This window comes from Adiantum capillus-veneris, chromosome 15, assembly GCF_014529385.1.
Source record: "Adiantum capillus-veneris isolate H3 chromosome 15, ASM1452938v2, whole genome shotgun sequence".
NCBI lineage: Eukaryota > Viridiplantae > Streptophyta > Polypodiopsida > Polypodiales > Pteridaceae > Adiantum > Adiantum capillus-veneris.
The window spans coordinates 15496278-15510630 of record NC_140945.1 but is presented as its reverse complement, the minus strand read 5'-3'; the positions used below and the strand labels follow the sequence as shown (position 1 = coordinate 15510630).

The window sequence follows — 14353 nt, the reverse complement described above, 5'->3', positions numbered from 1 at the left end:
TACAAATCTATGTGCTTCATCATTGCCCATTGCTATGTGCTATAGACTAACACATTGTTTTTGTTGTTGCTAAGAGAATCTTTGAATTAGGAATACATTTTAAATTTTTAATTAAAAAAGAACTCATTAATATATATCATTGATTTACTTATTTATGTTGTGTGTGTGTGTGCGTGCATAGAACTTACTATAATTATTCAATGTGAAGCTTCATTTTAGCATTCTAAAAGAATAGAATGCAAGAGAAGTCAAGCCATGTGAGGAAGTGAAATGAAAGGTGAAATAAAAATATCAATTTAATACTTTAAAACCAAAATAGCATTTAAGATAAGTCTTAATCATCACAAAAAACATTGAAAGTATGCCTAACTCAACACTTCCCTAAGGCTTCTTTTAGAAAGCCGATAAAAAGTCCATCTAAAATGCAAAAGTAAAGGGTGTAGAAAATGAAAAGCTTCTTGATCCCGAAAGGAAATCAAAAGACTTTTATTCTATATAAAGGGGTGGCCTTGCCTATATGCAATGTGGCATGCTTTTGTGGAATTTAGTTAATTTTAAAATGATTAATGGTACATAACAAAGAATCAAAAGTTCTTTAAAAATTATTATATTCAAACTTCAACTCATTTGTTGCATCCCCTCCAAAAACAATTGGAAAACTTAATGCATCTTTTGGAAAAGTTGATTTGAAAGGAGATGGTTTCTTTCTTTTCAATTATTTTCAAGACTTTTCAAAGCGCTTTTTGGGGACACTTGTCAAGCAACAAAATTTGAACGACCTTCATCTATATGGAGACTAAGCGCTTTAGAGGTCAAAAATGGGTACAAAATTGGATGGCTCTAATGTCATGTGCAATAATTTGAACGCATTTTTTTTTTTTTTTTGGGCTATCTCGCTGGCATGAACTAATTTTACGGGATTGCATCCACTCACCGACACCTCATGTCTGCAACGGTTGAACGCATGTCATGTGCAATAATTTGAACGCATCGATGCTTAAACAAACAAGGTAAAGATTTACGATGGCATACAGAAAAGAGAGAGAGAGAGAGAGAGAGAGAGAGAGAGAGAGAGAGAGAGAGAGAGAGAGAGCTACCTCGACTCCAACGAAGTGAGAGAGTGGGGAGGCACTCCCATATGCACATATTAAAATCCAAAACCGTTGAATTGCCACATGGAGAACATCCAACAATTCAATTCAATGGTAAAGGAATTGCACAAAAAATCTTTGCTTTTCCTTATGTCCTTATGTATGAGCGTTATATTAATTGACCTCATGAAAACATAAAACATAAAAAATATTAGTGAGAGTTTAGGAATTGATCTAATTCTGGTATAAATATATCAATGAAACAAATTACACAATAAAATGATGCATGTTATTAAATCAAAGAAATCCATAATATCTTTATGATAGAAATGAATATTCAGTGCATTGACTAATAATAATAGGTGCCAAGTAAATTGGGCCGTTTGATTTTAAGGGGTGTGTCTGAGTTTACTTTTGTGTGTATAGGTTCACTTTATAGGTTTTAGTTTGGGCATTGAGAACACCAAAAGGTACGCGTCCCCATGGTTAGGTCATTGCGTTGCCATAGTCTAGGCATTGGGTTCGAATCAACGCGACTGTGGACATCTACACCTTTTGCTTTACCTTGAGATTCCTACACGCAGTTCTTGGCCATAGATCCCATCACGAGGTCTTCATTAAAGACCCTATGGCCTTTAGTGCTAAGGGGAGGTGATGGCATTCCTTTAGGGTTCGAATTGATGTGGTTGTGCGGACACCTACTCCTTTTGCTTGACGTCCATTTACCTCGAGATTCCCCTACGCAGCTCTTTATAGGGATCACTGATGGAAGTTTACATTCCATAGAATGATCAACGGCCCACATCGTCCGCTGAATGAAGTCCGTAGATCCCCTCGTGAGGATGAATAATCAGGCTCTCTAAAAGGAGCTGGTCCGACATCCTACGGGAATCTAGATGTGTCAGAGTTATGTTGACACGTGGCCTGCCTCTACTTGCCAGCGATGCGCGAGATGAGTGGATCGCTCTCCTGTGCTTCATCGTCGTCCGCAACCACAACTGCGGGGGAGGACATGGCCTCCCACCTGCATGCAAAAGCTAATACACTCGACCTTTCGATGAGGAGCTCTCATGTTGCATGCAGGCTCTCTTCCAATGACGAGGAGATGGCTTTGGCTCCTTCATCTTCCCCGTCGCCACCTTGCGCTGACGAAGATGGCTCGGAGTGGAGGGCCTTAGAACGCTGTCTTACCGCTTCTCTCAAGGCCTTTGCGGTCGGCGCAAGCCTGCGTGGTGGTCTCAGCCTCTTCTCCACCCTTGCGAGCTTCAGAAAAAGGCGGTAAGCTGTAAGAGGGAAACCTCAGAAACCCACTAAAATCTCTCTCTCTCTCTCTCTTTCTCTCTCTCTCTCACACACACACACACACCTTTTTTTAATCTCTCTCTCTCTCTCTCTCTCTCTCTCTCACACACACACACACACACACATGCACGCGTTTACAAACTCTGGCTTTTGAGCAGGTCCAAAGGCTCGGCACAACAGACTTCACAGCTTCTCAAGTCCGTGCTCAAGGAAGCCATGCGCTACGGCCTGTTTCTAGGAGCCTTTGCGGGCACCTTTTCGACAGTGGATGAAGTCATATCAGCTCTAGGTGGCTTTCAAAGGTGAATCTTGCAAGTTTCTTCAGGCTATGTATCAGCAAAATTCATCTGAAGGAGGTTTTTGTGGTTGCTAGTAATATATAAAAATGGAAAAGAAGATGAGTCCTTGCAATGCTAGGCTTAACCTTTAAATGTGCTACTAAAACGAAAAGCTTTTAAAACCTTGCTCATCAACTTAAAACAGCTTCTTGTTCTCCAGAAGAGAGGGAGAGAGATTCTGTCTATTCCTAAAAGTAGCGGGGCAAATTACGAACATACCTGGCACTATGAATATTCAAGTTAGAACTTTGGATTACATGACTAGACCACAAGCAATTGAAAATGATACATACGTATCCATGTGGACTGTAGGTGGGCTGCTGGATTCCCCATCGCCCATGTCCCCCAATAATTGGGAATATAGAGAGTTACCTGGCCAAAAAGGGGGCTTACTGATACTTGGAACAAACTCGGGACATACCCAAGACCTAAGCTTGAGAGACTATCCTCACCATTCCCTATATCTAGACATTAACCAAAGAGACTACCCTCAATACTCTTTTAACACCCCCTTTCAGATCCTAAGTGCTAGCAAAGTCTAGAGATTTGGACTCTGGAGGCAATACTAAGGTAATGCAAGTATGTGATAAGTCCCGTCGCAACTTGTAACCACCTCAACAACAAGCTGCAGAACAAGTCATTATGGGAAGTAATTCTAGCAGGGTTCTAGGATAGATAGTCTTGTCCACCAATGTTGAATGGCTTGGAGGACATCTAACCATTCACTGAAACTGTCAAAATGGGTCCTGCGATGGCATCTAACCATCTAAATGGGTCCTAGGATGACAGTCAACTGTTGAGCAGTGTCTAAACCACTTAGCCACAATTGTGTCTCAAGTCACTCCACAAAAGGCAGCCTCACGGGTCCAAATGTAACTGGTTGGTACTACGTGTCTAGCTGGAAATTACTGGTACAGACTCAAACACAACTGAATAGAGATGAAGGCATGCCACTCATCAATTCTTTAGAGGAAAATACATCTAGCAGCCATGGATATAGTGATGCTCCCATCCCTTGCTCCTTGCGAGTATCCTCCTCTGTAATGGCATAAGAGGAGCTTGATGGGGAGAAGTAACATAAGGCAACGTAGATGACCTTGTCCTTGTGTGAGCTGTATACTAATCCATATGTATCTAGCTCTTGGTCCTAAGCCACCAGTTTGAGGCGTTTTTAGAGCTCTTTGCCGAAAAAGTTGTGCCACTCCACCACACTCGCCCACACACTCTTTTTAAAGCAATGCCAGATTGAATTACTAATGGGAAATGTAACAGACTTGGACACTCCAAGTCAAGAATCAATCACGACAGCACCAAATAACCACTTCAAAACAGTTCATAGTTCACAATAGATTTGCACTGGCCCGGCGGAGTTCCGTGCCTAGAGATATTGGCCCCAAAGATTGGCGCCCCTTTCGGTATTTCTTTATGTATTAATCAGTGTTCAAAGTACAAGAGTGGTTTGGGTCTCACTCTCAGACTCTGCGTCCAGATCCTCTGCAGAGTGGGAGCCCAAACCACTTATTTAATGTTTACAAGGGATGCCAAAAGCAGAGCCCCGAAAAGCTTCAAATCAAAAGCCTAAATAAAAGCAAAGGCTCTCTTCTCTCTCAAACTCTCTTGAGTTTTTTAAAATAAAGCAAGGGATTCTCTCTCTTTCTATCTCAAATTGCGTAGCAAAAAGCTGATAGCATCGCCCAAAAGCTGTCGCACAGTCAGCGTGAATTCCGCCGCAAAATCCGGGCCTTGCCATACGGTGCCACGTCAACATGCCAACGCTTTTTCTGGGATTGCCTGTTGCCTAGGGTTAGGGTTAGGGTTTTTGCTGTTTTAGGGTTTCTGGCAGATTTTAGGGTTTGCAGGTTTTAGGATTAGGGTTTTCAGAAATTAGGATTTCAGCAGTTAGGGTTTCTGGCAGAAATTAGGGTTAGGGTTTTTGCTCTCGGGCAGCCACGTCATCACTTCGTGACATACCCCCCTCTTGAAAGCATTTTAATCGCCCTCGATTACGCCTGCAAAACAAACAGAGGCCATAAACCGTCTTAGCAGACACTGACTGTTAGTACCTACGTACTAGGAACACACATCAAGCACATGTACCAATCGACAGACACATCACACTACATCACAGGACATCACTCGACATCACATGATATTTAACATTCATTCGGATCTTAGACCATGATTTATCGGCAATGTAGCTAGTAATCGCATCTAGATCCAATCGGGACCTCATCGATGTCCGATTGACTAACCCCTATTGCAACCATGTCTATTCGGGATCAATTAGACCAAAATGCTGCAGTCATTTTGTCTATCAGTTCCTGCACTTGAAAGAAGTCAAGTACAAATCAGTATCATAATCAGGAATTTCATTTCATAAAATCATACAGCAGAATACTGTCAGCTCTCAGTATCCCTGAAGCTCGAAGAGACATCAGTGACTCTATTATCCAAATCAAGGCATTTGTTGACAAAGGAGTGGAGTAACTCCCCTCTTGTGCATCCCACTGCACCAGATCTTCGGCCAAGCTGAATTCTGGGTTCCATTATGCTAAACCAAAAGCCTCGAGGTAAAGTTTCACAATCTGAGGAGTATCTGCTAGGTCCTCCTCCTCCATCCACTTCGCATCCAATGCAGGATAGTTCTTGAACTTAACCAAGAACCGCCTTCAGACTTTACCTTTATTCTTCGTATCCTTATGTGCCAAAATCTGTTTAGGAACAAGGATCTCCTCGTTTTCTTCCACTTCGGGTTGCTCATAAGGCTCCCCATCGTCAGACACATCACCTTTAAAAGGTTTCAAGAGACTCACATGAAATGCATTGTGAATCCTCCAAGTATCAGGCAGTTTTAGTCGGAAGGAGACATCATTTATCTTTTCAGTGATCTGGAAAGGTCTGTAGTATCGCATACTAAGCTTTGGAAAAAGCCTCTCCTTTCCCTTTTTCTTTCTCAGGCGTGCCTCTCAAAACGTAAGAGCACCCAATCATCCTCCTTCAATTTCAAGTCGTGGCGATGGCGATCCGCTGCCTTTTTTTTGTCGTTCTTGAGATTTCTGCAAAGTCTCGCGAACCTTGGCAAAAGCCGTATCTAAGTCTCGCGAACATTCATCCGCTTCAAAAATCTTATCTTTCGTGCTTAGGAAGGGTGGAACCTTCGTAGCACGTTCAACAATCTCAAATGGCGCCTTCCCCTCGAAGAGTGTATCGTGTTATTGTAGGCAAATTCCACCAAAGGTAGGTACTTTTCCCATTGAGTCTTCTGATTTGAGATATAAGACTTCAATAAATCTAGAACCACTAAATTGGCAATCTCAGATTGCCCGTCAGTCTGCGGGTGGAACGATGACGAGAACTGCAACCGCCGTGCCAATGTTCTCTCAAATTGCCTTCCAAAACAAACTCGTAAATCTGGGGTCCCTGTTGGAGACGATCGTCTCAGGCATGCCATGTAATGTGAAGATTTGGGCCACAACAGTCTCGCTAAGTGATCCGGCTTGACTGTTTTCTTCACTGGAATGAAATGAGCATGTTTGCTAAATCTGTCAATAACAGTCCAGATATCATCGTGACCACTTTGTATTCTCGGGAGATAAAAAATGAAATTCATTACAATACTTTCCCAAGGGCGGGTGGATATGGGTAAAGGCTGTAACAATCCCTGTGCTTTATGCCTGTAAAACTTGACCTTCTGGCATACTAAGCAACTGCACACACACTCTTCCACATCCTTCTTGAGTCTCGGCCAAAAGAAGTATATCTCTACTCCTTTCATGGTGGTAGCAATGCCGCGGTAACCCGTAAAAGGTGGACAATGGCATTCAGTCATAACCTTTTCCCTCAACGGCTGCGTAACGCACAATATGGTTTTTCTCATCAAGTAGCCATCCCGAATGGAATATCCCGCTACAGTCTCTCCATCCCGTATCTGTGTGAAAACGTCAGCAAAATTTGTACTGTGGCATACTGATCGACCATATCCTCGAAGCTCCTATGATGTATCGTGGAAATAGCCAGAACCAACGGCTTCCGAGACAAAGCATCTGCCACCACATTCTTCTGTCCTTGCACATGGAGAATCTGGAAGTGAAACTGTGACAAGATGTTCGCCCACCGCATCTGCTTTCCAAAAGCTGCTTTTGTGACAAGTAGCAACGCAAACTCTGATGGTCTGTAAAGACAGTAAGATCCGCTCTGAGTAGGTAATGCCACCACTGAGTAAGAGCATCGATAACTGCCAAAAGCTCTTTCTCATAAATCTGTGTTGTCATTTCCGGCCTTGAGAACAATCGGCTCTCGTAAGCAATGACATGGCCTTCTTGCATTAAGACTGCACCCAGACTACGACCACTAGCATCACAATATACTTCAAATGACTTCTGCAAGTCCAGCAAAGTCAAAACTGGTCCCGTAGTCAATTTCTCTTTCAATGTCTGAAAGGCAGTCACCTCTGTGGGTCCCTGCGAGAAAGGGATTCCTTTCTGTGTCAAGATATGCAAAGGGGAAGCAACCTTTGCAAACTTTCGAATGAACTGCCTGTAGTACGAACACAGTCCCAAGAAGCTTCTAACTTCAAGGACATTCTTCAAATCGGGCCAATCACGGATAGTCTCTATCTTGGCCTGATCCATTTGCACTCCCGCTACTGAGACAATGTGTCCCAAAAAGTGTTATCTCTGGTAGGAAAAATTTACTTTTCTTTGCATTAATCACTAACTTGCGATCTCGTAATGTCTGAAAGACCTAAGCAAATGATCTCTGTGTTCTGCCTCATTCTTGGAGAAAACAATGATATCGTCAAAGAAAGTGCCAACAAATAGCCTGTACTCTTGAAAAATCCTGTCCATCATCCGGTTAAATGTCGTAGGAGCATTGGTTAAGCAGCATCACCAAAAACTCAAATAACCCAAAAGTCGTCCGAAAAGCTGTCTTGTAGACATCTCCCGGCGCAATTCTGATATGATGATATCCACTCTTCAAATCAACCTGCTAAAACACGAGGATCCCTGTAATGTGTCGAGTATATCATCGATCATAGGAATCGAAAATCTGTTCTTGATGGTGATTTTGTTGAGAGCTCTATAATCGATGCACATTCTCCAAGATCCGTTTTTCTTCAAAACCAACAACACTGGAGAGCAATACGGTGAAGTACTAGGTTGGACAAGACCCTTTTCCAAGAGGTCTTTCACTTGGTTCATAATCTCTTCATTCTGTGCTCTGCTCACACGGTAAGGTGGCCGGTTCGGTGGTGTGCTTCCAGGTATCAGATCAATGGTATAATCTTCAGGACGAGCAGACGGTAACTCGCCTGGTAGGCCCTCTGAGAAGCAATCGGCTTGAGAGTGGAGAAAATCTTGGTGTTCTTTATCAAGTTTAGACATATTTGTCCTATCCTTATCGCTCAATTCTTTCATAAATATCGAGTAAACAAACAGACTGGATTTCATTAATTTAGAAATGGCCGAACCGATACAATAGGGACAGACTCATCCTTCAGTTTAATGTCAAGTACAATGGTTCTGCCCTTCTCTGTAGTCAATGTCGCTTTCCTCGCCCGATAATTGACCACGACGTTGTTCTTGTGGTACAAGGGAATCCCCAAGAGAACATCACAACCTTCCAAAGGCATTATGTAAAAGTCCTCATGTCCCAAATACCCCTGACAATGCAACCGAAGTTTGCCAATGACAGGTGTAATGGCTACGTCCCTGCCGGGTGCCTCTAGAACTGCCTCCGCAAGTGGTCCGGGAGTAATCTCGAGCCGCGCCGACAATTCCGGTGAAATGAAGTTGACCTTGGATCCTCCATCAAAGAAGATTAGGCCTTCTTGATCTTTCACTTTGCCCCAAGCTCGGCAAAGTTTTGTACTCTCGTCCATGGTGTTGGGATCGGTACCCACACAATCTGGAACCAGTCCTGTTTTCATCTTGCCTTTTCTTCCACGTTCCTCAGCTGCTCTTGAACTCTCAGGCCTGTCGTCGTCCCTGTCATTCTGTTCTTTCTGTGCCTTTTTAGGGCACTTCGCGGAGATATGTCCATGTTCCCCGCATTCAAAGCACTTCCCCTCCCTGATGAAGCGAGCTCTCTCTTGAGAAGTAAGCCTGGGTCGTGCATCCTTCTTTTCTGGGTTGCTCTTTCTCTTTCTACTTTTATTCACCGAAGTCTGTTCTGCTCGTTGTTTCATGACCTCATTGGTGGGGTAGGTCAAACTGCCAAAGTGAATGGCAAAACCCCGCTTCGCATGACTTATCAACTCCTGAATAGAAGCTGATTTCTGTTCCAAGCAGTGATCTCAGATCTCTGTAGGTAGACTCAAGGTAAACCGCTCAATCTGTTCTCTGAACGAGATCTTCTTAAATGAAGAGGCGGGTAGAAAAGAGCTCCATAATCTCTCGCAATAAGCGTCCACTGTATCTCTCTTGGTCATCCGAAGATGGTTCCAAGCAGCTCGTATATCGCGTTCATACTCTTGCCTCAGCCAAGAAGAAATAAAAAGCTTCTTAAATTTCAGCCATTTAACTGGCGTAGTCTTGTTTATAAGAAGCGTGGACCACCAAGTTCGAGCATTCCCTTTAAAATAAGAGGCAGCTCTCCGAATCTTGGAGTGCTCTGAGCAGCGTCCTCCCGCGAAAGCGATGTCAAACTGGTGTATAGAAGACAAAGCCTTCGAAGCATCTTTATATCCTGAAAAAGTGTCAAATTTGATCGACTGTCCACCTTCCTTAAACTCTCGGACTTTCTTTATCTTCATATTGGTTGGCTTTATAAAAATTCTTCTTGTTCGCATAAACTTTTCCATCATCGGAGTCTGAACTGTCTGTAGATGAGTCCTCTGTAGAACTGTCACTCATTGGGTGAGATTTAGACTTCTTTGCCTTTTTCTTGCCCTTTCCGAAGCGTTGTTTCTTGCTTCGCTTTTTGCCTTTTTCTTGCCCTTTCCGAAGCGTTGTTTCTTGCTTCGCTTTTTGCCTTTTCTATCTTCTTCGCTCGAATCTGAAGAGCTAGAAGAAGTGTCAGAAGAAGAAGAAGAAGAAGAGAAGAATTGGGTACTCCTTCAAATCGAACACGCTTCTTCTGTTTCTTTGCCTTATCAAATGTCGATTGACGACCCAAATAACCCGAGAAGTCTGTGCCTTTCTTCTGCTTTTTGCCGTGCTTTTTAGCTCTGTTCTGCGCGTCAAAAAGCTGAGCAATCCGTGCATCAACCACCTCTTCAAATTCCTTCTCGGAATATTTCTTGTGAGCAGAAGGTTTCTTGAGAGCGGGTTTCGGGGATGGTGTTGTGGTTTTCTGCCACTGCTCGTGCACTTCTTGAAAAGAAGTCTCGCTCATATATTTTGCCAATTTCGGGTCCTTCGCAAAACTGAGCATCATCTTTGTTGCATCGCCGATCAATTGACGACGCTTTATCTCTCGTTGCTCCGCCTGAGTAGGCCGAGGCGGGCCATACTCTCTATCGGAATCTTCGTTGTGATCCCTGCCCGCATGTCCGGATGCAGAGGGAGTCGATTGATCCTTGGAGGTGTCGCAGAAAAAGAAATTTGGGACGGATTTCCTGTAGAAGAGATATCGGCCGTGCTCTGATACCATTGTAACAGACTTGGACACTCCAAGTCAAGAATCAATCACGACAGCACCAAATAACCACTTCAAAATAGTTCACAGTTCACAATAGATTTGCACTGGCTCGGCGGAGTTCCGTGCCTAGAGATATTGGCCCCAAAGACTGGCGCCCCTTTCGGTATTCCTTTATGTATTAATCGTGTTCAAAGTACAAGAGTGGTTCAGGTCTCACTCTCAGACTCTGCGTCCAGATGCTCTGCAGAGTGGGAGCCCAAACCACTTATTTAATGTTTACAAGGGATGCCAAAAGCAAAGCCCCAAAAAGCTTCAAATCAAAAGCCTAAATAAAAGCAAAGGCTCTCTTCTCTCTCAAACTCTCGAGTTTTTTTAAAATACAGCAAGAGATTCTCTCTCTTTCTATCTCAAATTGCGTAGCAAAAAGCTGATAGAATCGCCCAAAAGCTGCCGTACAGTTGGCGTGAATTCTGTCGCAAAATCCGGCCGTAGAGTGTCACGTCAGCATGCCAACGCTTTTTCCGGGATTCCCTGTTGCCCTAGGGTTAGGGTTAGGGTTTCTGCTGTTTGAGGGTTTTTGGCAGATTTTAGGGTTTGCAGTTTTAGGGTTAGGGTTTCCAAAAATTAGGGTTCAGTAGTTAGGGTTTCTGGCAGAAATTAGGGTTAGGGTTTCTGCTCTCGGGCAGCCATGTCATCACTTCGTGACAGGAAACATCAAAACGAGGAAAACCCATAGAAAACATTACATGTGGGAAATCAGAAACAGTTAGAGTAGAGCTCATAGTGAAGAGAGGAGAGCTCATCCATGTCATGGGCAAATTTAAGGGATTAACGAAGAGAGGTTTTGAAGAGGAACACATAATCCACATATACCTGCTGAAACATGAGAAAAGTACGAGCTCTCCAACCTGTCCAGAGCGTGCGCACACACACATATAGATAGATGGATAGATGGATAGATAGATAGATAGGGTGGAGGGTCGTGAACTTGGGTTTCTCTTCTTGGAAGGAGCAATAATGTCGGTAAATAGTAATACTAGTTCTTTCTTCATAATGTGATAATCTACTCTTGCATGTGACATAAATTGTCGCATATTTGAGACCACTTCTTCTATACAATAATCCCGCAATGGAAAAGGTAGGTCCACAGTGTACTTCTCAATCTGTTTTGCAAATGTGATGTCTCGAAAAGCGGAAATTGGTAGATAAGCATCCTAAAATCTTTGATTGTAAGCTGGAAGGGTGTCCAAGGGATACATCTTGAGGCCAGACAAGGCTACAAGTATGTCTACTTTAAAGGTTTCATCCGGGAAGCTTGGGTAAAAAGAGAGCTTAAAGTCATGCCAGATTTTGGGACTATCAGGCTTCTTGTTAAGGGCAACTCACCATGTCAAGGCGCTATCTTTGAGGAAGGGGGTGACTCATCGTAACTTGGATTCTTTTATGAAGTTCTTGTTATTGACCAAGACATCGATTTACTGTAGAAACTTGAGAGCATGTGAGAATCTTGAATGGTGAAGAATTTAATTGTAGCACCACCAAAGGGTTTTGGACGAGAATCTACTACCGGAGGTGCTTAGTAATAATATTAATGGTGATGGTGCAATCTGATGAATAGGAGGGTGTAGTAGGTAGTGATGAGACATAGGGTGGAGGTGCAGAAGGCGATGGTAGACATAGACCCAGTTAGTTTTCCCTCCAAGTCAGTTTAAAAGAACTTGGATTCTTAAAGGTTCTTGTTCAGATCCATCTTCTATCCCTGAAATCAATCCAGTTGTCTTGCACAACACTATTTTTAGTAGAGTACAAGGTCTCCCTAGGGCTTCAATCTCTAGGATTGAGAGTGATGACCCTTCCAACCATAGAATTTTTGCTTATGGAGATTTCAAACGGAGATTGATTTACCTATCTAGAGCCATGGAATTGGGTTCTTTTTCTTATAAATTATTGGAAAGGTATAATATAAGGATCCTTTTTAAGCTCTTGTATACCCTTGAGAACTACTCTTATGAAGATTTGGAGCTAAGAGAGTCTCATAGTACTCAACTTCGAGTACTGTTAGGCAAATTTCTGAAGACCAAGTGTCCTAGTCTGAAAAATCCCTTGGTTGGACAGAAAGATTTGTTGATAACTATCTTTCCCTCCCCTGACTTAGACAAGATTGGATTAAGCTCTATTTTGAGATCTCAAGAAGCTTTGGATGCTCTCCCTCCTTGTGTGAGAAAGGTATGGATTCTGGAACCATCCCGTCGTAGCTTTCAAATATGTGAAAACTTTAGAACAAAAAGCTTTCAACTATAGTGACGTAATCTTAAAAAGCAAGAAAGGCTAGCAATCTCAAGTATTGATTGCCCTTGTAGTAAAACTGTCTTTTCTTTTTACGTAAATGGAGCTTTGGGTCATGTAGTTACTGCCGATTGTTCTATTCTTCCTTCGTGTTCCTTGAAAGACCTTTTCTCAAGAGGTACTAAATATAGGCTCCCTTCCTCAAACGACTCTTGCCTTCTCAAAGCCATAGAAAAAGGAATTTCTAGTTTCGTAGTAAAGTTTGAGGACTCTTTAGGAGTTCAAGGTATTTTTACCCATTGGAAGTGTGTAGTCCTCAAGAAAGCTTCTTTGAAATTAGCATCTTGCTCTCGGAACGTTTCATTAGGAAGGAATAGCTTACCTTCTTCTGATCGTGATACTCTTAGGAAATTTCATCGTGATTTTGTAATCTCTTACGTAGATAAGTGCTCAAATAACTTTGTTGTTACGTGCAAAAAGTTCTATTTAGAATGCTTGTTAGGTGAAGTAAAATCTTAGACTTACAATGATTGTGATCTTTCAATGCAAGAGGTTATCTTGAAACATCAAGACTTTTGTAAGTCTTTTGGTTTCAAGTGCCAGCCTAAATTACCTTTTTTATATACCGTTTGGAAGTTCCACAAGAACCCTATAAAGCCTAGATTTATAGCTGCTTCTTGTAACACCTCTTTGACCGAGGTTTCCAAATGGCTTAGTTATTGTTTCAAAGCCATTTTACCTAGCGTAAATGAATTGTGGAAAAATATACTAAAGGAAGCAGACGTACCTACCGATTCAAGTTGGATTTTAAATGATTCAGTAGGTGTGATTCCTGTTTTAAAGTTTTTGAATTCTTCAAGAAGCCTTAAGGAGAAATCTTCTCCTTTATGTCTCCAAAGTTTTGACTTTACAACGCTATACACGAAGTTAAATTTGGAGGACCTTAAATTTAGAGTCAAGTCTCTTATTTCAAAAGTTTTTGCGTACAAGCTTGAGAAGGATAGTACAAGGCATTGCTAGTAGAAGAGTCAGTTTTAAACTTTCACTACTTATGGCTGAAAAGTAAGAATGTAGATGTAGACAAAGGAAGAAAGAGATTCACCAGGATTGTAGATGACATTGACATCATATCTTGGTTAGATTTTCTTTTGGACAATTTTTTGTGAACTTAACTATACCACAAATAGTGATTGTTGTGCCTTTTTAGACCTTAAGATTTTTCAGACTCCCTTAGGATTAGAAGTAGATATCTATGATAAGCGTATTGAACCAGAATGTGCCAATCTAAATATCATCCGTATGCCTCACATTTCTTCGAACATTTCTCTTTAGCTAAGTACGGTGTCATTTGCTCTCAACTATTTAGATTTTCTCGTCTTTGTTCTAGTAAATCTGCTTTTGTTGTTCAATCTTGCCATCTTATTTCTTTACTAGTTGAAAAAGGATATTCATTCAAAAGAATCATGAAAAAGGTTCGTTCATTTTTGCATCGTAGTAAGTTTATTTTTAATTTTCTTCCTTTGGAATGTTCAAGATAATCAATAGTAAATTCAATAGAAGTGGGCAGCTAAAAAGCCTACTTATTGTTTGATTTAACAACACCCTATGTTGTTGTTTTGGTCTTTAGCGCTTCTAGTAACTTTACTATAGCTTGACAAATGCTAGCCTTTATCATGGCTGAGTATGCCCATCATCTCCAGAGGGTGATAGAAACTCAGCTCGTTGGTTTTGTAGAGTACGTTTAAAGCATGAATG

General features: G+C 42.0%; 1 protein-coding gene across 3 annotated transcripts in view; it reads left to right on the top strand.

Moving 5' to 3' along the window:
- The first annotated feature begins 1938 nt into the window (after positions 1–1938).
- Positions 1939–14353, top strand: part of LOC147440316 (uncharacterized) — a 185743-nt gene continuing 173328 nt past the window's right edge. For 2 of the 3 annotated variants that reach the window (XM_086530100.1, XM_086530101.1), the window contains exons 1-2: positions 1939–2369; positions 2552–2695. In XM_086530100.1, coding sequence (XP_086386226.1) covers positions 2035–2369; positions 2552–2695 — 479 coding nt within the window. In that variant the 5' untranslated portion in view covers positions 1939–2034. The remainder of the gene's footprint in view (positions 2370–2551; positions 2696–14353) is intronic. The other variant, XM_086530099.1, reaches the window with a different exon arrangement.